Source organism: Monodon monoceros, unplaced genomic scaffold (genome assembly GCF_005190385.1).
Source record: "Monodon monoceros isolate NGI ecotype Baffin Bay Population unplaced genomic scaffold, NGI_Narwhal_1 Super_Scaffold_20, whole genome shotgun sequence".
Lineage (NCBI taxonomy): Eukaryota > Metazoa > Chordata > Mammalia > Artiodactyla > Monodontidae > Monodon > Monodon monoceros.
In genome coordinates this window covers 61491819-61517060 of record NW_021703777.1, presented here as the reverse complement: position 1 = coordinate 61517060, position 25242 = coordinate 61491819, and the positions used below count along the sequence as shown (strand labels likewise).

Here is a 25242-nt window from a genome sequence, read left to right as displayed (position 1 = left end):
GACCTCTTTCCTCACTGGCTGTTTTCAGGGGCCTTAGTTCCTTGCCACGTGGACCTCTCCACATGGCAGCTGCCTTTCCCTGGAGCAACTAATCCCAGAGAGAGAGAGAGAGAAGCTGCAGTGTCTTTTAGAAACTAATCTCAGAAGTGACACATCATCATTTCTGCTTTTTTTACTGGGTCACTCAGACCAACCCCTGTTCAGTGTGGGAAGGACCTATGCACATGTGTGAATACCAGAAGGCAGAGCTCATTGGAGGCTGGCTATAAAACCTAACTATATGGGAAGTGAGCAAATTTAGTCTTTAGCTGGGCAGCCATTCTCCTCAGATAAAATTACAGGAAGAAAGAGAGAAGGGCTAAGGGGACAACCAGAATTCTCTGCCTCAGCTCTCCCCCTCTGGAGAAAGGGGACATAAATATATATATATATATATATATATAAATATATATATATATATATATATATATATATATACAGTTTTTCTCATACATGAACACACATTCTGTATCTTGAAAAGATTCTAAGCTTCTGGATTATGGTTCCTATGCTATGCCCTGAGGATTCTTATCCTCAGCATCACTATCCCCAGAAACTTGCCTTCTTCACTCCCAGGCAATGCCAAATTCCAAAGTAGAAAGCTTTTTTTTTAAAAAAAAGGGGTGGGGAGAGGAAGCCTCCATCTGGGAGAAAGAGAAAGAAAATCCTTCTGCATTGCTCATCTGGAATTCCAAGGATGAGTCATAGGAACTGTGAGTCAGTTTGTCATTGTATCTGGGTAGTTGGATGAGTTACATAAATTGAGATTCAAGTCCAATGTTTCTCATATTTTTCTTTCTTTTTTTTTTTGCGGTACACGGGCCTCTCACTGTTGTAGCCTCTCCCGTTGCGGAGCACAGGCTCCGGACGCGCAGGCTCAGCGGCCATGGCTCACGGGCTCTCCACGGCATGTGGGATCTTCCCGGACCAGGGCGCGAACCCATGTCCCCTGCATCGGCAGGCGGACTCTCAACCACTGCACCACCAGGGAAGCCCTCTCATATTTTTCTAAGTTTAGGTGGTGAACTCTTACAAGAAGCCACATTGAAATTTATGTTTACAGGAGTACATCCCCAGTGCAGCAGTGCTGAAATATTTGTCAGAATACAGCTGATGGTGAAGCTGAAGGGAGAGGCTCTCTAGAAACCTTTGCTTCTTCATACCTATAATTGTTCATAGAGACCACACCATCAAAGCACCAGCCTTCTGAAAACCAAGAAATCTTATTGTCCTTCCTTGTCAACATAAACAGTGGCTCATGTCCTGCATCCCTGCCTGACTTATGTGTACTCCACTACCTCCTAGTACTTCCATCATGGGATGAGAATATGAAGTTTTAAATTATACCATTATTATTGCTAGTTACTTGGACATTGAGTTTGGGCAGGGATACATTTGAAACGATGTGAGGTTTTAAAATGACCCTTTAGTGGACAGTGGAATATGTGAACAAGATTTCTACATGGAGATGGCCAGGGTTGAGGGAGAGTAGCCAGATGTCCCCAGGAAGGTAACAAAATCATATCTACCATATGTTTGCACTTAATTCAAAACAGTATGTACTTAATATCCATATATTATCTGCCTGTTAGTAATCATCTTTTCCATTAATATGGAAAAATAATCTTTTTTCACAAGTCCCCAGCGATTGAGAAATGTCTGGTACTCTGTCCAGTTACTTTCAGGGTTTGTTGGCCTATGTATTCCTGGCTCTCTTCTACTCTAAGTTCCTGCTTCTCCTGGATTCATAATTCCCCTAGTGGCCAATACTCCTTCCACACACTCCTCTCTTCCTTTCTTCACTCTCCCATTAGTTAGGATTCTTTTTGCTGCAAATGACAGACACACCAAGAAGGGAATTCACTAGTTCACAGAGCTAGGAAGGCTGGGATGGCCTGAGGGAAGAGTGGACCTAGCTGCTGTCTGTCTGTCTCTCTCTCTCTTTCTCTAACTTCCATCTCTGCTTGCCTCCATTCTCTCTCATTACAGTGTAACCTTCTCTACATGGCTGGGTAGATGGCTGCCTGCAACCCCAGGCCTCCACCCTCACAACTCTCCATGCACGAGGTTAATAGAGAACTGCCCCTCCCAGTCCAGTTGGGAAAACTCTGGTGAGGGATTTTGATTGGCTCAGCTTAGGTCAAGAGCCCATACCTTGGTTCAGTCCCTGTGTGTGAAGGGAGGTGGCTTTGTGATTGGCCAGTCTGGGTCGTGTGTCTAATTCTGAGTAGAGTGGGGAACCTGGGACACTGTGATTAACTGCTCTACCAGGACCACATGAAGTGGGTGGTGTTCCCCAAATGTAAAGGGGTGCTGTTACCCCTTTATAAGAAGAGAGCAGACAGAAGCAGAGCTTCTGCTGTCCACTGTGGGCCACAAATGTGGCCCAAGCAGCTCCTTTTCCGGCTCCCAAAGCATCACCAATGCAAGGCTATTTTGTGCAATAGTGCTTTCCTAAAGGTAGAAGATGACAAAGAGCAGTGACTGAATGGCAACAGTGGACCAGCATCGTACAGGTGTTCATTTAAAATGAATATTTGACATTTTGAAGTCTCTGAGCCAAATCCACCAGTCTTCTGGGTCAGCAGACTTGTTGCTGGAGCCCGCACGCCCATACCAGATCATTCTTCTCCATTGCTCCTCTCAGTGCCTGAGGGCCCCAGCTAGCCTCCTACCTGAGCATCCATGGGACACAGTCCCAAGTTCCTGCTACTTTATTGTGCACAGCCACTGAATTCTTCATTTTTTTTTTTCTCCTTCTAGACCTGCGTTTTATAGCCAACAACACTCATCAGGACGCTTTCATAAACAAAAGAGCAAATTCTCCTTTAGGAAGAATCTTTCTAAGGATATTGTGATTCATAATAAGAAATACATATGTTTGCTCTTCATCTTACTCCTGGTGCACAGCTCCTAAAACCCTTGTAATTTCCTAAGTGATAAGAGTAATGTGAACATCTTTTGTTACAGTATTTGGTCTTTTGCCCTCAAATAGTTCCAATTTCTGAAGTAGCTCCAGAGTGAGAAAGGTGAAGGGAGCATCTTGTTATTCATTAACAAGCCCCTTTCAACCACACCTGAATTTATGTTATGGAGGTGATTTTTGGAAAGCCCCTGGATAACCACTGGATGGGGACTGGTCACTGGGGGAACCAATCAGGTGATTAGAGGGTTGGAACTTTCAGCCCCACCCCTCCCCCTCTGACCTCCAGTGAGGGGAGAGGGGCTGGGAATTGAGTTTAATCGTGAATGGCCAATGATTTTATCAATCACACCTCTATAATGAAACCTCCATAAAAAACCCCTAAAGTACAGGGTTCAGAGAGCTTCTGGGTTGGTGAATAGGTGGAGGTGCTGGGAGAGTGCTGTGCCCAGAGAGGGCCTGGGAGCTCCACATCCTTCCCCCGCATACCTTGCCCTTTGCATCTCTTCCATCTAGCTGTTCCTGAGTTATATCCTTTATAATAAACTGGTAATCTGGTAAGAAAACGTTTCCTGAGTTCCGTGAGCTGCTCTAGCAAAGCAATCCAATCCGAGAGTGGGTCTTGGAAACCTCCAATTTGCAGCCAATCAATCAGAAGCACAGGTAACAACCTGGGCTTGCAACTGGCATCTGAAGTGGGGGGCAGTCTTGTGGGACTGAGCCCTTAACCTGTGGGATCTGATGCTAACTCCAGGTAGACAGTGTCAGACCGAATTGAATTGCAAGACATCCATTGGTGTCACAGAACTGTTGCATGTGGGGGAAAAAAACCCACATATCTGGTGTCGGAAGTGAAATATTCTGAGTAGAGTGTTGTAGCAGAGAAAAACAAGAGTTTTTCATTTATACATCCTCTCAGAGCAGTGGTTCAAGCAGTGGTTCAATCTCCTAAAATGGTTTCTTCTCCCAGCTCCCTATGTACTTATGCACTGAAAACATGCCTACCCTCAAGAATATTAAGGTTAATATTAGGGTTACCTCTGCATGGTGAGATCATGGTTAATTTTTATGGGTTTGTTTGTTTTACTGTATGTTTGGGGTTTGTTTTGCTTATCTGTTTCTACAATTAACAAATGAAACCATTCAAGACAAGAGAAAAGGACAGAGCCTGCTGCTTCTGTACCTTTTAGCAAGAAACACAAAACTCTTCCCCAGGACTTCTCTGGTGGCGCAGTGGTTAAGAATCCGCCTGCCAAAAAAAAAAAAAAAAAGAATCCGCCTGCCAGTGCAGGGAACATGGGTTCAAGCCCTGGTCTGGGAAGATCCCACATGCCGCGGAGCAACTAAGCCCGTGCACCACAACTACTGAGCCTGCGCTCTAGAGCCGCGAGCCACAACTACTGAGCCCACGCACCATAACTACTGAAGCCCACGCGCCTAGAGTCCGTGCTCTGAGACAAGAGAAGCACAATGAGAAGCACACGCTTCTGCAATGAGAAGCACATGAACCACAACGAAGAGTAGCCCCTGCTCGCCGCAACTAGAGAAAGCCTGCATGCAGCAACAAAGACCCACACAGCCAAAAAAAAACAACAAAAAAACTCTTCCCCAAAGCCTTCTAACACTGCCCCCTCCCCCCTCCCCCCTCTTAAACCTAAACCTCATTGGCCAGACTGTGTCACATGACCACAGCTCCACGTGAGGAGGTGTAGTATTGTGTTCTGGTTTTCCAGCCTCAGCAGCCTTGGTAGACAAAGGAGGTAACAGAGAGAGGGGTTGGGAATAATTATCAGGCTAAGCAGCCAACAGTGTCAGCAACAGAAGTAGGACACACAGCGAAGAAAGAGGGGATTGTGCAGAGTTTTTCCCAGCCTGGGGTGGGTATTGCCACTTTGCTGTGTGACCCTGGGTGTCCAGAAGAGACTCCTGATATTAAAAGTTAGTTAGAGCTCTGGGTTCTGGTTAAGACTTATCTCAGGCATCAAAATGAACCTTTCCCTGTCCTCATTAGTACTTTGTAGCAGTAGTAATTATTATTATGTTTTCAAATTTCAATAATTTATTTCATCTGACCCAGTATATCCAAAACACTATGATTTCAACATGTAACCAAGAGAAAAGTTATTGAGGAGACATTTTACATTTTCTTTTTTCATGCTCAGGTGCCGATATCTGGTGTGCACTTTACAGCACGTCTCAATTTGGATTAGCCACATTTCAAGGGTTCAATAGCCACATGTGGCTAGTGGCTACCAAACTGGACAGCGCAGCAAGGTCTAAAGAGAGCAGATCTAGAGTTAGAGGGAGCTCTAAAAAGATTTTGATCTAGAGTTAGAGAGCTCTAGAGTATTAGCAATAGTAGTTATTATTACTATTTACAGAGTGCTTTTTTTCTTTTAGTAGAGTATTGCTATCTTTGTATTACAGCTGAAAAAGTAAACTCAAGGAGGTTAATATTGGTAACAAATTTACATTTAAAAGGGCACTGACTCTTTCCCTGAGGCTGCCCAGCAGTGCAGAGGTGGAGACTCAGGTACATGTAAGATTTCACTCCACCTGCTGACCACTAAATCAACCTAATTAAGGTTGATGACACCGAGAAACTAGGGCAATGGGTAGGACTCTGAAAAACTGACAGAGAGGAAAACTTGGCAAAGTGGTTGGTTGCAGTTGTGGGGTGGTTGAGGACTGTGGTATCATCAAGGAGTACTTCAAATGCAAAAATGAACAAATAAAAAACTTGGCTCTAGTTAAACATATATATTAATTGAATAATTAATTAGTTAAAGGGTACCTGATCCTCATTCCCTTCAGCACCTGCTATTGAAGGACTGTTGACTCTTGGGCCTGATAAACACAGGAAGTGATCCTTCTGTCCTAAACATGCTTCTCAGCTCCCAGCTAAAGGCACACTCTGCGCAGCTGGTTAACTCTTCTTGTCTCGGATGGCTTATTCTAGAATCATGTCTCTGGTGTGCTGGAGAAAGACTTCTGAGCTGGGGCTTAGACCTGGTTTAGCATCTCTCTCATTGCCTGACATGGGCAAATCTCCATGCTCTGTCTGGATCTGCTTTGCCCACAGTCATATTAACAGCACTTTTTTTTTCCTCTCTGTTAGTCTGTGTCTATGAAAGTGCTTTGAAAGGTAAAGAATACTCTATGCGGGTATGTATGATGTGCTCACATTCCTGTATTGTCCCCACCTCCTCCCTTCTTTCTTTCCAGAAAGTGATGTCAGTATCCAGCCCTGTGCTGACAGATTCTCAGACCACCATCAATTAGGTTGCAGAGGAGCAAGCCAGATGAGGCTGTTCTGCTCAGACCCTGGTTCACTGTGTATTGTTTAGAGAAGAATCTTGTAAACATTTGTATTCTGCATAACTGCTAGTATTTCTTATTCTGGGCTCTTTATTTTAAAGAACTGAAAAGACTGTGCCTGCGTTGTAGGTAAGAGTTCAGAAGTGCATACCAGCATCATTCTGGGCTGGGCTGGCAGACACTGCTAGCGGCTTTTCCAATATCCATCCTCCCCTTCTTTCTTACCAACAGAACCCTAATTTTTCTCAAGGCAGTACTATGTCCAATTAAAAAGGCTCACCTTCCCAACTCCCTTGCAGTTGGGAGTAGCCATGTGACCCAGTTCTGGCCAATGACATGTAGGGGGAAGTCCCTAGATGGGGGCCTCCAGGAACCTTTTCTACAGGGAAAAGTCTTAGCTGGCATTTCCCTTTGCTTTTTCCTTTTTTACTTGAAATGCATCCATCTTGTCTCCATAAACACAAGAGCCACATGCTAAAGATAGGAAAGTAGGAAGATAAAAATGTCTGCAAGTTCTTGGCAATCTTAGGGAGCAACCTACCTGCTGATTTCTTATGTAAAAATAACTAATCAATTAAACAAACATACAAAAAGCCTATTTGGTTAATCCATTGTAATCAAGTTACTGCTCCATGCAATCAAACGCATTCTTAACTAATGGACTGCTAAGATGTTTAATGTGCTCTGACAGAAAATGGATGCAAATCCACTGTAGAGTCCTTTAGAGCAGTGCTGATCAAGCTTTCCTGTGCATAGACACCACCTGGAGAGCTTGTTGAAAATGCAGATTCTGACTCAGTAGGTCTGGATTGGAGTCTGAGATTCTGCACTTCTCACAAGCTTGCAGCTAATGCTGATGACGCCAGTCCTGGACGACTCTGAGTAGCAAGGATTTAGAAAATGACAGCTTTTTTGTCAGGCGGCTTCTATGTTGAGCTATTCTGTTTTTCTTTGATATGCTTATTATTCAGTTAAAACTCTGCAGAGGACTCAATGCATTTTCAACAAGATGTTAAGGTTTTATTTAGAAAATCATTTTAGAGACACAACACCGTTCATTTTGTTTAGCAAAATGAATTTAACAAATGCATTTAAATAAGGTAAATTTAAGACTTCTGTGGATTTTTTTTCCTTAGTTACTTGATTTTCTGCCAGTGGAAGTTTCTGTCTTCCAGCCTGAGTGCTTTTCAAGTTAATTCAGCTATAATCCAAGGAACTGCTTTATGGAATCTGAATAACTCAAATTCCCTCTGTATTCTCACTCAATCTCAATGTAGTAAATGAAACACAAGGAAAATGACTTAGGGAAGTAGAATTAGAAGGAAATGTTTCTCCCTCTTGGTCATGTTATCTTTTCAACAGAGGCCTTGTCCGCTCTGAAATGGATGGTGAAAGTAAATTGTTACTGGGAGGTGATGGTCAAAAAGAAAACTTAGATGGTTTTCACACCATCTGTCATCATGACCCAAAGGAAATGCAAGCCACACCGCTTCCAGCCAAGCCACTGCTTTACACAGAAGCTGCCCATAGCTTCCTATTGTTATTTTCTTTTCTAGTTATATACATTAAAAAAAAAAAAATACAACGTTGTGTTAAATAGGAGGACAGCTAACAGAGGAGCATATGACACTACACTGAAAAACCAAAAGAGCTTGATTAAGTCAAGGAGAGAAACAGCAGATGGTCTTCATGGAGGGAAGCCGCCAATGACCACCATCTCCTCAGTCTGTGACGGATCTGCACTCTGAGGGTAGGCCTTCTGACAGCCGCCACTGGGCCAGGCGCTGCTTGAACCATTTCTGGAGGAGGGAAATGTGCAAAATTACCTGTCACATACTGAAAAACTGAAATGTCCATTCCCTTTCTAAAAGTAGCTTCTGTGGCCCAGCTGGAAAAGAGGAAAGCAAGAACTGAGTCCCTGGGGATGGTTCGTCTCATTGTGATACTTATATTTCTGCCTCAGGACCTTTGTACATACTGTTTTCTATGCTTAGAATATCTGACCTTCATTATTTATCTGATGATAAATAATTCTCAGGGCTCAGCTTAAATAGAACCTTCTCAATAAGGCCTTCCCTAGCCATTTCATCTAAAGTAGATTCTCCATCCATCTCCTATTCTCTGTGTTAATACTTTGTTACCTTCACAGAACTTTTAATATCTGTAATTAATTTATTTGTGTATTCACTTGTTTTTAATCTACATTTCCTTCTAGAATATGAGATCCATGAAAGCAGAGTCTGCATCCATCTTATCATCATTAGCCCCTAGCATAAGGGCTTAACAGAGATTAATAAATGTTTGTTGAATGAATAAAAGAAACTGAAGCATCTCCTTGATGCCCCAGATAAATCTGTATGGCTGCTATACCTCATCAATGTGTGATGATCTCAAGGGCCTTGGTCATCAGTAGCACTTAGTAAGAATTTGTTGAATAAAATGAATGAAAAACTAAGCACTGAACAACCTTGGGGCACTCCTTTCTGAGGATCCATGGAGTAGTCTAGACCAATCGTTCCTGCTCCAGGGCCACTGAACAGTGAGAAAAGAGCAAGTGGGATTCCCAGTTTACTCAAAATCTTCTAGCTCTGTGTGACCCAAATATTCACACCTCGCAAAAGTGACCATGGATTTAGGAAAAGCCCCAGATGGGATACTTCTAGACAAGGTACCATGTGAGGGCTAAAACATATTTTATGCACTTTAAAATGCATATAAAGGCATATAGATCTGCCTTTATTATACCCCTGAAGGGTGGGGGATTCTGCAAAGTGGAGATAAGGAGACCCATGCTGGGAAATAGTCTGGGGTATGAACCAGGTTGGCCAGGAGGAATCTGGATTTTTAAACAACAACATTGAAGAGGCAATAGTGAAGAAATAGAAGCAGCAAGTGTTAATCCACATGGGAGAGGATGAGTAGAGGGCTCTGTGGGAAGGCAGGACCCCCAGGCTTTATTCTCCTGTGCTTCCCAACCTTTCACACATCATGGCACACTTTGAGAATGAAGACGTTTTCATGTCATACTGCTTGGGTAGGTGACCACTGGGGGCTCTGCAGTCCTGGGCCCTGCTAACAGGAAGCTCTGTTGTAACCAACTGGCTCAGAACTTGAGGAAGTTAGAGCGCCAGTCAGCTCAACTGTAAATGAAGAGGTAAACTTAGAGGCTATCTACTGTCCCTTGTAGTGTTTCTAAAATTTACCTGTTCTAGGGGTCAGTAGATGAGGGGACAGAAAGGAAGCAAAAAGAACACAGTTGTGGGATGGGTGCCAGACCTGGAATGTGCTGATGGAGATGGTATGGTGAGAAACACCTAGAGGGCTCTGACTTGGCACAGCCAGGTGCAGATTCAACCTCTGAACAAACAGGGTGGGCTCTAGGGCCATGCGTGGGAAGACCTCATCTCTGCGGAGATCTAGGGAGTCAAAAGGCATTTCAGCATAAGCCCAAGATGAGAAGAAAGGGAGAGAACCACAGGGGAAGGAGTGCTTCTAAGGCTCAAGGTCTGTAGAGCTAGAAGGGAGCGAGCCCACAGCACGTCCTAGGGCTCTGCACCAATGCTCACCTGGCTGAACAGCAAGGGACCATGCCTACAACTCTCCCTAACTGTTCAACAGTTTACACACTGAAGTGCCTAACACCTGTCAAGATCAGTTGTCTTATATACCTTTGTACTGTGGGGTGGCAGCAGAGAAAAGTAATCTAAATCCAAGGGCAGCAGACTACTCGTAGGGAAGCCTTCTCTTTGGGGGTTGCTCTCTGGGTGCCATAGTTCACTCCTGGAGATCTCCAACCTTAAGGAGAATAGAGAGCTCATGTATCTTTGGTGGCTTTAACCAGCATTCTACTGCTAGAGGTGGGCATATTTGCTTCTGTGATCCATGTGTGTATTTAGTTAACTCTGGAATCTGGTGTGAGAGCAGCATAGTTCCAGTTTCATTAATGAGGTAGCTCTGCAGGGGTTTCAAGGCTTCAAGGTCTGATTAAACAGAATTTGCAGTTTCTAGAGCTGAATAAATGGCAGAGTTTTACAGACTGACTAATTAAAGCTTGCAGGGGGAAAGGCTCATTTTCTATCAGGATTCATTTAAGACAGAATGATTGAGCTGGCTTCATTCAGAAGAGCCACCCACACCTTTATACTAGTAATGAAGCAAAATATTAACATACAGTTACTGAAAATAACTTCAGCAATGACCAAATCTGTGAATCGGTGAGTTGGCATCCAAATGATTAATAAATTGCACCCTAGCATTGGGGGATGGGGGGAGGCTCAAGAAAAGCTCAACTGTTTTCCACAGATATATATTTTTTAAATCACATATGTATATAATAATTTAGCAAACCAGTTGCTCTCCAACAAAAGTCATTAAACACCTTGTTTGCTTTTTTCACCTCCAGAGCTGAATCTTATCACATCTCACTCACACCAATACTAATTTTCAACCTGGCTCTCTCCTTCTCTTCTTTGTTTCAGTCATCCCCTGGGAAAGACATTCATCCCTTGCTTGCTTATGAATGGATGCCCTCATTAGCCTTGCCCATTGATGGAGATTTATTTACTCTGAGAGAACAGATGATAATTAGACACTGTGATGGGGAAGGGGTGAGGCAAAATAATATTGTTCCTGTCCTTTTCTCTAGTAACTAACATTTCATTCTTTTCAGGAGGAGACCTTTAGAGGTCTTTATTCCACTGATAAGACATCTAACAACTAAAACCAGGGTTCTAGGAAGAGTCCCAGGACATCAAGAGGGGATAAAAATCCTGGAAACCAATCTAAGAACCAATGCCAACTACACTGGGATTGAATCAGTGATAATAGAAAATGGGAGATCATTCTAACCTCCCAAGGGGCTGATAAGAGCTTTCCCAGCCCCTTCTCACACTGACTTCAGAATAATGAAAGACACAGGGGTCGGGATTCTGTAAGGTTTCTCTAATTTAAATATAGGAGATATCTAATTACTGTCCTGAGAAAAAAACCCATTCTAGGACCCCGGCAAATGCACCTTAAAAAGTTATTTGCATTAGAGCATCCTTCACTTCATTTTGGGTTCCTCTAGGTGTCCCTCCCCCCCTACCACCACCCCAAGTAAAGAACATTGTCCTACAGTGGGACAGTTATAAAGAGGTCAAAGGCCCCAGTCAGAGAATATTTCAGCATTTTAGTCCCTCTTGCCTTTGCCAAAGTATCAGCAGTGTGAATCAGCTTGAGTTAACTATCTCATAGGGCCATCACATGCTTATTTTTCTTCTCCTAGTGTTACTTGTTCTAGGAAAATGAATACGAATCCAATTCTGGAAGTGGGTGGTATTAGGCATAAGGGACCAAGCATATGAAATAAATATTATTTTGGCTTTGATGACCTTTTCTCATGGAAAAGGGCAATGCTAACAAATAGAAGAAACAGGGGAAGTGCTGATACCAGACACTGCTTATGTTTAGGCCCAACAAACCTGGCCTCCATCAGTTATTTAAAGTGTCCCTACAGGGAAACCATTCTCACCCACCAGTAACATGGGGGTGAGAGGGTTGGGAAGGGGTTACGGGGATGGGAGGGAACAATGGGAAGTTGGAAGATGAGATCCAATCTGGTAAGGGATGACGGAGGGTTACCTAGGAAGCCTCTTTCCCTGAAACTGCTAAATTTTGCCTCTCTCTGAGCTCTTGGGTCTCAGATGCTTCCCTGTGGTTGATGCCGGAAGACAGAGGGGAAAGCTGAGCCGTGGCAATCTCAGGGAGGAAGAAGGTGTTAGCCTCATGTCAGGAAAAGGAAGCAAGGAGCCCTGCTATGAGGCTGACTCATTCCCCCGAATGCTTACTTCTGGGCTGAGTCTACCATTTACTCATTTGAGGATGGGAGAAGTGGGGGTGGGGGGATGGGAGAAGGGCTGCCTGAAAGGGGCAGAGGAACCTGCTCTGTAGGGGTCTGAACTGGCTGACCTCAGTTATAGAAGGGTGCCCTCTCTTTCTTCCTGCCCCCAACCTGATCTCAGTTCAGTTCTCTCATATAAGGTGAATCTTGAGGAAAGATTGAATATAGCCTGAGATGACTGTCATTTACTGCATGGATTTTTTTTCAGGAAGAAATAGAACATAAATTGAATTTTCAGTGCTTCCCTCCCACCCCACCCAGTTGTTTCCATTCCTTTTCTGTGGAGACAAAACAGCATGGTAGTTAAGCATCTGGGCCAGGGGGCCAGACTGCCAGGGTTCAGATCCCAGCGCTGCTACTCCCCAGTGGTGGTCTTCAGCAAGTTATTTAAACTTTCTGTACTGTGGGGCCAAGAGTGCCCATCTCATAGCATTGCTGTGGCAAATAAATGATTTAGTACTCGGAGAGTACCTGGAGCAATAGGCGGCAAGTGTCATCTGTTACAAAGGCCAGCATAACCATTCTGCTTTACAGGTGAGGGAATGACAGTCACTTGCCAAGGGAGAATCAGGCTAATACGGGGCCCATGGTAAACCCACAGCCTTAAAGCTGAGTTACTGTCTCTGTGATCACTCCTCTTTTCTAAATATAGTGTGGGATTGTAAATGACAACAGTTCAGCAGGCTGCCTCCTGGGGAGAGCTGGGGTTCTGAGAAACATGAGCTGTTAGGCTTGGGTTACAGTACATCACCTTCCATTAAGTTCTGGTTCTGGCTAGCCAGATATCTGTTCCCTTTGCAGAAGACTGACATGCTGGACTTTCTGTTTGACCTAGGAGAGGGAGGATTTTCTATGGGCAAGTTCTCCAAAGGCTTAATTAGTAAAAAATCATTTTGGGCTTGGGATCCAAAATGGATCTTGGGGTCTTGGTTCTAGGATTCACTGGAGCGCCCATTACAAGCTTTTAAGCTTCAGCTAAGTATGATTCATGGTGAGGAGAGAACAAGATGTCTGAATGCTCTGGTCTATACGTTGGGAAGAATAAGAAAGTCTCTGCTTTAGACCTGCGACTAGAGGTGTGAATTGCTCTGGGCTCCCATGGGAGAGGTGCTAGAGGAGTTCCAAGTGGTATCATCATGCAGAACTAATTGTCTTTCCATGACCAAAGGGGAAATAGAAGAGTTTAGACAGGGGTTTTAAAAAAAAACAAAAAAAAAAGTCAGTTGAAGGAGCCAATACTGCACCTACTGTACCTAGTGGTTAAAAATCATGGGCAGTGTTGCATTCTCTACCCTAAACGATTTTCAGGATAATAGAGGAGATTTTAAAATAGATAAATAAATCAATGCACTTATGGTGACATCTTTTTCCAGTTCCTTCAGTTGTAATGTCAGATGTCTACCTTCTCAGAAAACTCCAGAAAAGGACCCTAAACCTTAGAGCCGTGGAATTTTTAAAAACCGGAACCAAATCTCCCTGGCTCCGTGCAATTTTAGCTCTGCAGCTAACCGGAAGCTGCAGCGCGATGTGAGGCAAAGAGCATGCTTAACGACCTGTGCCATCACAGCAAGTCTCTCCCTCTAAACCCCAGTTTCCTCGTTTACCAAACCTGAGGACTGAATTTATATCTGATCACTAAGATCCCTTCCAGCTCTGACACTCCCTCTGAGAATAGATTTGAGGGCGCTGGGCTCAGAGGGCGCACACTGCACCTCTCCTAAAGGTTTCGCTTCCAGCCCAGAGGAGAAAATAAACCCGGGAAAGCGAGACAAAAGTGGGCCAAGGGACGCTGCTCCCAGGCCAGAGGGAGGAGAGAGCGTTTATCCCGTGCTGTAGGGGAGAGTGGAAAAGCAAGGAGAAGGGAGGGTGGGCGTGGGGCTTCTAAGCAGCTCCCGCGGGAGCCACCGGGCTGGGGTGGAGGGACAGACCTGGCGCCCGTGGAGCCGGGGAGCTGGGATGCTGCTGTGGGAGCGATACAGGTCTGGGCTCCCGGGGTACGGGCAGAAGCGACGAAAGAGCCGGGGGAAGGAGGCCAAGCGGGAGCCGAGGGCAAGGGCGACCCCCACCTTCTCGAGATCTCCCAGGCGAGGGTGGGCGCGGCGGGTCCCCGCGGGCAGGAGACGGGCGCGCGAGGGGACTTACCTGGGTCTCCTCCTCGGAAAGGCCGGCCTCGGCCGCGATCAGGCACAGCGTGGTGGGGTCCGGGTGCTTGTTGACCTTGTTGAAGTTGTACTCCAGGATCTCCACCTGGTCCTCAGTGGGGCCGCTCGCGGTCTCCGCAGACATGGTCCCGACACGGCTGCGGGAGAGGGAGAAGCGGCGGGGTGAGCGAGGCCCCGGGCGGGCGGGCGGGACGCAGGGAGGAACGGCGATCCCGAGCGCTGCCGGGCACCTTCAGCCCCCGGGGCTGTCCCCGCCCGCGGTCGCACGGCGCACGGGTCCCCGGCGCTGCAGGCTGCTGCGGGAGCCTGCCCGGGCTCCTTCCAGGGGCGCGCACCTAGGGGTCCCGCCACTGAGCTGCGCGTCCTTGGGCTGCGCTCCTGCCCCGAATTTTTACAAGTTTCCCCGGGGTCAGTGGTCTGGGGTGGTGGGAAGAAGCTGACGCCGCGCCCTCCCGGCCGTGAGCCTTTAAGGAAGGAGTGGAGGAAGCGCGGCGGTGATTTTGAAAAGCCGTCTTCAAAGCTTCCTCCTGGGAGAAGGAGCTGCCCTGGGTACAGTCCTGACAGATGGCGTGACTGGGCTGCCCCGAGTCCGCGGCGGGGACGCCTCACCCGTGCGCGCCCTGCCGCCTCTAAAGCAGTTTAGCACTTTGCAGCCCTCGCCAGGGAGGGCTGCACACCCCTACACCTCCTTCAGGGAAATGACCCACAGGACAGAAGTTACTTCTCAAAGTTGGGGAAATCGGGGGGCGCTTTTAATCTCTTCCTTTTACAGAGGTGAAGGTAGGTCCGCAGTGATTTACCCCTGCAGTTCCTAAGGCCGGGAACAGCGTAAGGAGAAAGTTCCACCTGAGGGCTTGTGTGAGTCACTCTACGATCTGCAACCTCCTTCTCCTTCCCTTCACCCCCGATTTTTCTAACTAAAGCCATGAGTCAGAGGCCTCCAGTCAACCCGGCTGTTCACTTCCCAGCGTGGCCTGGACATTGTTCCACAGTGTCCACCAGAGTCCACTGCACTATGCTCCTCCCTAGATGAGGCCTTCCAAGATAGAGCCAAAACCCAACTGAGGAGGATGTACAGCAGCTGTCTTTGAAATCAGACATCCCCTCTAATTGTGTTAAAATTAACTGTAAAGTCAAGAGAATTGGTCGGTTACCAGCTTCAAGGTCTCTTGTATTTCCTTACTTTAGAGCCAAACGTTACTCTAGCAGATCGGGGGCAACATGACTTCCTGCTACATCTCTCATACCTAAGTAGCCTCTGAAATGGGACCCAAAAATGGCAGATGTGCACCCCTCCCCTCCCCCCAATTTTAGATGTATTGAGGTATAGGAAGTTAGACTCTAACTTCTAACTATAGAAGTTAGAGTCTATCTTCAAGTTCTTGGCTGAGCACTTGGGACAGACAGGTCAGCACTTGCCATTGCTGACAGTAAAAGACAAGCACAAGTGTGGGAATCCCGTTGGTTTGTTGTTTTAACAAACAGTTGCACAATCATCCAGCACAATCCTGAGTAGGTTTTGCTGTGGTCTGTGCCTGGGGATGAGCCATACTCCACTGATCTGCCTGCATAATGTCCCCGATGCTGTGACAACCTTCTCAACCAGGACCTGCATCCTGGGCTCCCTGAATAAATGTCTTTCCCTCTCCTCTTGGTCACCTGAAGAGGCTTCTCAGGTGAGACAAGAAGCCATTCTACTGTGAGAGATTCTGGGCTTAAGCCAGTTGTCAGGCCATAGTGAAATCTTCGTGATTTTAGGGAGGTCTGTGCTCCCCCGCTTAATCTGTCCCAGTGATTCCTGTCACAGTGCTGAGGAAGGATGGGGTCAAGCCAGGTGGTAAATGCCTCTTCTCCTGTTGGCACCGTCTCCCCCTTTCTCTGACACAGAACTTCAGAGCTGGAAAGAACCTTGGTGACCAGCAACCTAGAATGGAAAACCTTGGCTTCAGTTTCAGTGCTGTGCTCTTCTAGACCCTTCTCAGCGGGCTATTCTGTCTTTGGTTTGGCAGAAAAAAATCAGGAGGGCAACCGTGTAAATGCAGGCAGGGGCTTGTTGCTGTTTTGAATGGGCTTTGACTGCCCTTGTAGGACACCAATTCCAGCCAAAGCTGCCCACTGGAACCACCCACCACTGCGCATTTTGCCTGAAAAAACACAGGAGAGGGGAAACTGCTGCCTCTGATTTAATTCCTTGCCCTAGAAAGGCTCCATCTAATTCCAGTTACACAGTTATGCTGGCTCTTCCAGGAAAATTTTTGCTGCTGCTTTGTAGACTCCCCAGTCCTTCAGAAGTGTTCATCAAATGTACAGATTTCTAAACTGGACTCAGATTCAAGGACTGTTCTGCATGTACTTCTTTCCCTTTTTTTGGTTTTTTAATTGCTATTATATAATCCATGGGTGACTCATGTTCTTACATTTAATCAGGTGCATTTTCTCTTACATTTTTGTGGCTCTCTGTTACAGGACTTTGTACGAGGTTTCATGGATAGGTCCACTTGACTTTAAAGTACTCCTTGGGTTAGTTGGCTGAGGGCCATTGGACTTGGTTGGCTGCTAAGGAGACTTGTGGAAGGACAATTTGAAAGTACCTACTTCTCTAAGGTACACTAAACAAACAAACTTGACTTCTAGAAATGAGGATGGAAGATCTAACCATGATAGAGATATCTGCCTGTCATTTCTCCACAAAACTCAGTCTCTGTTATTTCAGCCCTCTTTGGTTGACATGTGTTTGCTGCTGCTTCTCCGTTTCTTCCCTCCCTCTCTTTCTTTCAAAGGAAACTTATAAATCAAATCACCCTAGTAACCTTGGCCTTATAAAACTTCTCAACTCTTTCCAGTAAGGAGACTGTTGAAAAGTATCTCTGAAGGTAGTCTAAACAATGTCAGATGAAAAGAACTAGAAATATTTTAAAGCTTCTTAAACTTTAATCTGAGCACAAGTTCTATTGTTGCTGTAGTTATTAATATGAAACATTCAAAGAGTAATTTGCCCTGTGGTTGTGTTTTCTTTTGTGATTGGGGGAAGACAATGCATAAACCTTTTCAAGAGATTAGATGAAAACTGCTGGCTTTTTTCTAAATTCCAATGCCTGGGTAGACAATGTGTGCCAATAAGACAGCTTTACCTTTGTCCCCTAATCCTGTAGTCATTTATTTTAAAAGTATCTACCTATATGAACCAGCTCATGGAGAGTGCTACAAACTGGAACCTGCAGAACTCTCTTTAGGGTCACATTTACCATCTTCTCCTCCCCAACCCAGCCATTCTGACCTCTTTGTAATGCCGCTAATCCTAAACCGAGAGAAGATTATCAGTGGCAGATACTCCTCATAAACAATCCCATGGTGAGCTGACCAAAAGCAAAGAAAGCAGATGGATCATTCTTTAGGGTTGTCTCCCAATTTACTTTAGCCTGAATCTCCTTTATGCTCACGGTGGACTTTCTGGAAGCAGTGGGCTCTTGAAGTATTCTGTGTTTTCTTAAGTGAGAAAAATTATGTACCACCATTTCCCCAAGAGAAGCGGTGGGTCTTTGGAAGTGGATAGGGTTTCCTCACTTGTCACTTACTGAACGACTCTGGATGGGGTTTGAGGGGGGATCACCCAAGCTGTCAGTGTTTCTCAGAAATTGACAGATGGGAGTGGAATACTGATCTGCTTCCCCGGGTTAACAACAAGGCTGGTTTTCAAAGAAAGGCTTTTTTTGTTTTTGTTTGTTCTTTAAATATGAACCTGGTGGTTAATATCCTGAAGCTTAGGATAGTTCTCATGCCTGGCTGGGCCTCAGAATCACCTGCAGAAATGTGCAGACACACTGCTGACCTCCTGAACCAAAACCACATTGTAGGAATCCAGCATGGGAGAGACACAAAAAGTGTCTCAGCTCTCACAAGAGTTTGCAACTTAATCATTAAAATCAACTGTAAATGTTTAGAGCTTCTTATACCTTATACCGTTAAGATGCTTTAAAATACCTTCTAACTCTGATGCTGTATATCATCTCAACGCTTGAGTAGACAGTATGTTGAGGTAGTTTTAAAAGAATAAGCTTTTAAAAATATACATTGGAGAGGAAATTTAGACGTTATGCTATTTACCTTTTGTATATATGGTCAGGAATGGGGAAATTGTCTTTAAAATTATGAATTATTAAGAGAAATTTCCCCATGCTTTCAAAAATTCAGAAATAATATAAAACTCTTTAAATTTTTTTTTTCATAAAAACCCATTCTTTTGTTGAGATCAGAGTTTAAGAAAGCAGGTCATCAAAAGAAAAAATCCTTCCACCTTGTCATACAAATTTTCATAATTGATTTAGAAGCCAAAAATTACAGTGGAAGAGATTTGCCAACCTTGACAAATGATTGTCCTCTAAATTCTTAAATTTTCCAGTGAGGGAAATGCTAAAGTTGAAGTTATGATCTATATAGACAATTTATATAATACAACTTAAAACTGAACATTAGATTATGAATGCACCATATACACATAGTATCATTGCCGTCTTCAGAGAAACAAGATTCCAAATTTAAATAGGAAAAAACATTTTTTAATGGTCTATTGATTCCAGTTTTACATATTAAAAAAACTGGAGGAAAATACAACAAAATGTTAACAGTGTTTATATCTACACAGTGAGACTACAGGTGACCTAAAATTTTTCTTCTTTTATTGTTCTGTTTTTTCACATTTACTACCCTGAAATTAGAAATTAAAATTTTTTTCTTAAAAAATTATTCCCTTTTTAGATTAGTTCCATCACATATGTATGGATCCCTAAAAGACCTTTTCTTTTAGTTTTTGTATTTTTGAGATACATAAAAACATCATACTATATGTAATTCTTTTGTTACTGCTTTGTTCATCAACATGTTTCCAAGATTCATTCATATCTCAGCATACAGAGAACTTCATTCATATTCTGTGCTATTTCCATTTAGTGAATGTACTGCAATGTATTTATGTCTTTTCCTGTTGGTGGATATTTGGGTTGTTTCCAGTGTTTTGTTATTATGAACAATTTTCTCTGAACATTTTTGTATATATCCTCTGAAGCACATCTAGGAAGGCTTCTCTAGGAGTGGAACTGGTCATAACGTATGTGACTAGTAGCTTTACAACATTATACCAACTTCTTTTCCAAAATTGTTGAACAAAACCATACTCCTATCAGCAGTATATAGCATTTCCTTTGCTCTACATACTCATCAACGCTTGGATTGTCAAACTTCTGAATTTTTTCCCAAAATTGTTATGTATTCTTTTTATCCATGAATAATATTTAAACCTACTTGAAGCTATTTATGTTTCCACCCTGATTAACTTCTTGAGGCTAAAAGGTTCCATATGTTTACTATTTACTGTAAAAACGTATTTCCTGTTCCAGCCCAGAAGGAGATTTGAGGTGTTTTTGGAGGGTTTAGACTCTGTCTCCAGGCTAGCTTGTTATCTCCACTGGTCACCAAGAGCCATACGGAAGATATATGGAAAACTATATAGCAGATCTTTTGTCTGTATAATGCTAAAGATGTTACTATCTTCCCTTCTACAGAGCTCCCGGGATCAGGACTTAACTCTGCACTTAAAAACTGCATAACCATATCAATTTATTGTCCCCTGCCCTTAAAGCAAATATCAAAGTCTCCAGATGAAAACCACAGAGATGGATTTAAAATGACTGAATAAGGAAGAAGAAAGGATGTAGGGATAGACAGGAAGTGTAAAAGAGAGAGATTATTTGGCTGTGGGCTTAAAATAGGATATAAACATGTGAAGTCAAATAATGTGCTCAGTGTTTGAACTGCAATACCATGATCATGGGGGTGCTGAGTTCTAGTTCAAAAGCAGGTCGCCATTCGTTCTTCCAGTTTCACTCACAGTCCTCTCTTAGAAATCAGAATGGAATTAGTCCTGTTTTGTGGTGAAGAAAGGTCAACTAACTTACCTACAGCATCAAAGAAAGACTCTGAATTCTTTGATTCTGGCCACAGCTGTAAAGGCAGCTCTTTATGTCATGAGCATCAAGATTGATGCCTACTTCCAAAATGTAGTCTCCTTATACTCTCTTGATGTCAGAAATTCTAAGATATCACTGAATCCCCTACTTGGATCTTTGAGCTCTAATTTTAGTCATAGTCTGTCACTTTAGTGAATAACTGGGGCTGGGGCAGCCAGGCCATTGCTGACCAACTGCGGGGTCTCCAGCCTCATTCCCTTAGCGGCTGCCACAGCCCAGCACTCTTGCAGACCTCCTCACATGTCCTGGGAAAGCCCTAGTATCTACTTGACACCAAGGCAACAGAGAGAAAGGGATCGCCCCTTTCAAGTTTTGTTCTGACTCCTCATTTTGAGGTGCAGATACACTGGGGAAATTTGTTCAAGTTTGGTAAGATATGAGCTCCTAACTTTTGACCCAGTGTAACAGCTACCAGGCACACACAGAACCACCCGCCATCTCACAATGACAAGCACGCTGTTCTCCCAGAACATGCTGCACTTGACTCCATGGGGCAGGAAGGCTGAGATGCCAACTAGTGCTTGAATTCATGCCATTCCAACTGGTCGCCAGTGACCATACCATCCCAAGTAGGTCTCATTCCCCAAGTTTTGTCAGGCACAGGTGTCATCAGATTTGGTTTTCAGTGTTTCGGCCCTGCTCAGAGGTTGCATATCTCTTAGTAGTTAAGTCAAGGTTTAAAAATACGAAGTGCTGCCTTCTTTTAAGTTTTGCATATCTGACATGCGCTTTTATATGCGCTCTGTGTAATTGCCAATTCAGCTTAGTACTTTCCAGGTCCTCCTCTTTAGACTTGCTTTCCTCTTGGCTTAGAAGCCCCTCGGTTTCAGGAAACCCAGCAGAATTAAGAGTAAGATGAAATTTGAGTTAATGTAGTAAAAAGGTCAAATAATTAGAAATCCTGAATACTAATCCTTTGAAATATCACTTTGCTGAGCCTCCATTTCTTTCATGCGAAGAGGGGTATAATAATACACACCTGAGTCTAGCTCACAGCTCTGTTGTAAAGTTCATCTGATATCATTGTAGGGAAAGTGTTTCTAAACTGTAAAGTGCTTGCTTGTGGAAGATACTGATACTATTGTTCTTTAAATGACCATGAGCAAGGAGTTCAGTAGGGCGTCTTCTGGGTGGCAAACTGGTAAGAATCGTTTGTAAGTTTCACTCTTTCTGGGTTTCAATCCCTTTTTTAATCTTTCTGGAACAGTAACGCACAATGGTTGAAATCAGAACCTTTTTTAAAAAAATCAAATGCTGTATATACTGCTTCATTGAAAGATGTGTCTCTGGATGGAGCTTCTCAAGCCTAACACATGGGGGTGGCAGGTTTTCTCATTAGCAAAATTCTACACATTGTACGTTGATTTGAACTTAGTTGTTGACATTTTCACTAAAATATTTGTTTCTTTGCTCACTCCTCACCCCCACTCCCTAACTTATTCTTTCCTCTCATCTACTACTGAGGAAGCATCACTAGGACAGAAGATGAGTAGTGAGGAAGTTAATAATAAGCAGGAACAATTATTCTATGAATTGGTGAATAGATTTTTTGAGGCCATCTTGGCCTATGAGAATAATGACCTAATTGTTCTGAAATAATTTGTTCATGGGCTTGTCTTCCCTACCAAATTATGTGCTCTCCTGTGGTAGATGTGTCATCTCTTATACGTTTCCATCTCTCCAGCATTCATTAAGAGTTCCACCACTTAATAGGTGCTCATTGTATGACTGTTGAACTGAATGTAACCAGTGGCATCTGGCATGACTTGATTTAGGACAAAAGTTTGGAAGACAGTGCTCTGTGTTTTCAACAACCAGGAACTGCCATGTTCAAAACCAAAACATAACATTGGGAAAAATAACATTCTTGCCTCCTAATACCCTTTGGTCCTCACTGCCTCAGATAACACAGAGCTGATTCCTACTTTTGAATCAGATACAGCAACCTCACCTGTTATAACAATAACAACATATATTTATTAATTGCTATGTGCCAGGAACAGTCCTAAATATCTTAGACACATTAACTCATTTAATCGTTAGAGGAACAGTAACACTATGTGTTAGGCACACTTATTGTCTCCATTTTACACATGTGTAAACTGATGGAAACATATACCTTCCCCAAGGAGATGTATATAACTTGCCCCAGATCACAAATCAAGTGAGTGTCAGAGCAGGCATTAAAACCCATTAGAAAGGCATTAGAAAGTCTAACTTCTGCATCCATGTTCTTAACTACTACACTGCATTTCCTCTGTGTACCAAGTAGCTATGTAGACAGAAGAGCCTTGATGGGTGGTAGTGGAAAAGGGGCAGTAAAACTGAGTGGTGCACCTGGGACAGGAGTCAGGCAGTGTCCTCTGTCTGCTCCAGCTTCCTTGTGGGGCAGGGCTAGTCTGGGAGCAGAGCTTCCCTCCCTGTGACACGATTCTCAACCTTGGTGACCAGACGTGGCTCTGACCCAGCTAAATGGATTAGCTAGAGATTTCAGTTAATACCACCAGCACCACCAGCCAGGCTGGCTTTCTTTTCCCCGCATGCTCTTCTTTAATTGGTACAGATGTAAGTGAAAGATGACATTATGTGAATAATACAGTACACAAATGAGAAAAAGTTACAGCATCTGACAGAATGGAATAGAAGAGTTGGCTTCAACCAGACCAGCTGGATCTTAGTGACTATTGCTGCTGTTTTAATCCCTACATGTACAAAGTTTTGTTGACTTGATTAGGGAACCTCCTAAAACTATTGTTGTGACAAATCCGTCAGTGGTTTAGTCTTTTTACAGCCGCTTACAGAAAATAGCAAGATATTATGAAAAGCTATTGGAAGGGAGGGTGTCCGTGACTGATTTCCAGCAGTGAATTAATCATTAATTAACCCTGGATATAAAATTCTTTGCATGCACACTGAGTTATTTTCACTGATAACCCAGCTCATGTTCTAATCCAAAGATTTGTATGTGGAAACATGGAAAAATGATGAAAGCCAATAATAAAACCTTAGACTTCTTCTGTGAAATAAGTGGAGCATTTAGTCTACCTTCTTAGAAATAAATGGGCAAATGAAAGAGAGCAATCCCATTTCCACAATCTCCTTAGAGGAGATCTCCATCTTGTAAACAGGTCGCTTTTCCAAAGGTCTATCTCCACATGATTGTTACGAATTCAGAAAATCTTTTCTTTAGAAAGAACACTGTAAATTGTACATAGAATCCCAGGCTAACCCTAAAGGGAGTGTAACTGAAATGCTATGTATTCGTAACTGGTAAAAAGTAGAAAATAATCCTGATGAAATATCCTAGTGAAATTTAATAAGAAATTGTTTCTTTATTTTGAAAGTGATGCTTAAGAAAAAGCAGTTTTATTGGGTTGGCCAAAAAGTTTGTTCGGTTAATGAATATGTTGTTCAATAAAGTTCTTGGTGAAAATGAAAAATGGGTCTTTTATTTTTACTTAAAACCAAACAAACTTATTGGCCAACCCAATAATTAAAATTTGACTTAGAGAGGTGAGGTTTTGGTGCAGATACTAAAGGGGTTTTCAGGGAGATTTTGAGAATATTAGAGGTTTATAGCACAACTACGATATATGCCAAATATACACAATAGTCCCTGACACACTGTTGGGTGTTCAGTGAATACTTATTGAATGCATGTTGATTGAACTTTCTTTTCACTTCAAGATGTATGACTTTTCTTTATCTTGATATAAAGGCATAATAATTAGAGCTGTAGTTTTTGTGTGTCATAGATGAAATGAGGTGGAAAGAGGAAGAAAGAAAGAAGGGGAATGCTGAGAAGTATTGATGTGAAAAGTAGGTCATCTGAGATATGATTAATGATGTGAATGGTGAACGATAAGGAAAAAGCCAGAGATTACTTTGCATGGTCTTCTCCTCATCCTTCTACCCAAGGGACAAGGAAGAACAGGGTAGGAAAGATTTTGTGCCTCATGTTTCCTGAGCCAGCCCCTAAGTGGCGCTGTCAGACAAGAACAGTTTAGTTGCTGGCCAGAGCTCTTTGTAGGTGGAAAGAGAAGCAGAAATAAAGTTCTTCTGAGTATATAGCATTAATTACAGAGGGAATGTTTGTATATCTGTAATAGATAAATTATATGTAGGAACTATTCTGCACTCATTAATGAGTGAAATTACTCATTAATGATTGAAAATACTACACTGGTATGGAATAATGGAAAGAGCACTGGGAAAGGAGTCAGACCTGGATTTCAACTTTAACTTCTCCACTTAATAGTCACATGACCTTGGCTGAGGTAGTTTTTTTTGGTTTTTTTGGTTTGTTTGTTTGTTTTGTTTTTCTAACTGTAAATGCCTACTTTATTTATTTATTTATTTTTGCGGTACGCGGGCCTCTCACTGTTGTGGCCTCTCCCGTTGCGGAGCACAGGCTCCGGATGCGCAGGCTCAGCGGCCATGGCTCACGGGCCCAGCCGCTCCGCAGCATGTGGGATCTTCCCGGACCGGGGCACGAACCCATGTCCCCTGCATCGGCAGGCAGACTCTCAACCACTGTGTCACCAGGGAAGCCCTATGTTTATTTTTTATTTACTTATTTTTTCTTCTCAGTCATCCATTTTATACACATCAGTGTATATATGTCAATCCCAATCTCCCAATTCATCACACCACCACCACCACCACCCCGCCGCTTTCCCCCCTTGGTGTCCATACGTTTCTTCTCTACTCCTGTGTCTCAATTTCTGCTCTGCAAACCGGTTCATCTGTACCATTTTCTAGGTTCCACATATATGCGTTAATATACGACATTTGTGGGCTTCCCTGGTGGCGCAGTGGTTGAGAGTCCGCCTGCCGATACAGGAGACACGGGTTCGTGCCCCGGTTCAGGAACATCCCACATGCCGTGGAGCGTCT

The 25242-nt window shown here is 43.5% G+C and overlaps 1 protein-coding gene across 1 annotated transcript; it reads right to left on the bottom strand.

The window, feature by feature from the left end:
- Positions 1-7277: 7277 nt before the first annotated feature.
- Positions 7278-14460, bottom strand: HOPX (HOP homeobox). The gene is made up of 2 exons (XM_029235661.1): positions 14304-14460; positions 7278-8079 (listed from the first exon to the last, which is right to left on the bottom strand). Exons 1-2 carry the CDS (start codon positions 14445-14447, stop codon positions 8002-8004), a joined length of 222 nt encoding a protein of 73 aa, XP_029091494.1. The 5' UTR covers positions 14448-14460; the 3' UTR covers positions 7278-8001.
- Between the last annotated feature and the right edge of the window lie 10782 nt (positions 14461-25242).

What these genes read in the sequence shown, in the direction of transcription:
- HOPX (XM_029235661.1), bottom strand. Translation starts at nt 14,447, where the DNA reads ATGTCTGCGGAGACCGCGAGCGGCCCCACTGAGGACCAGGTGGAGATC. An exon ending in TTTCCGAGGAGGAGACCCAG is followed by an intron (nt 8,080 to 14,303) that starts GTAAGTCCCCTC and finishes TCCCTCCTCCAG; the next exon opens with AAATGGTTCAAGCAGCGCCT.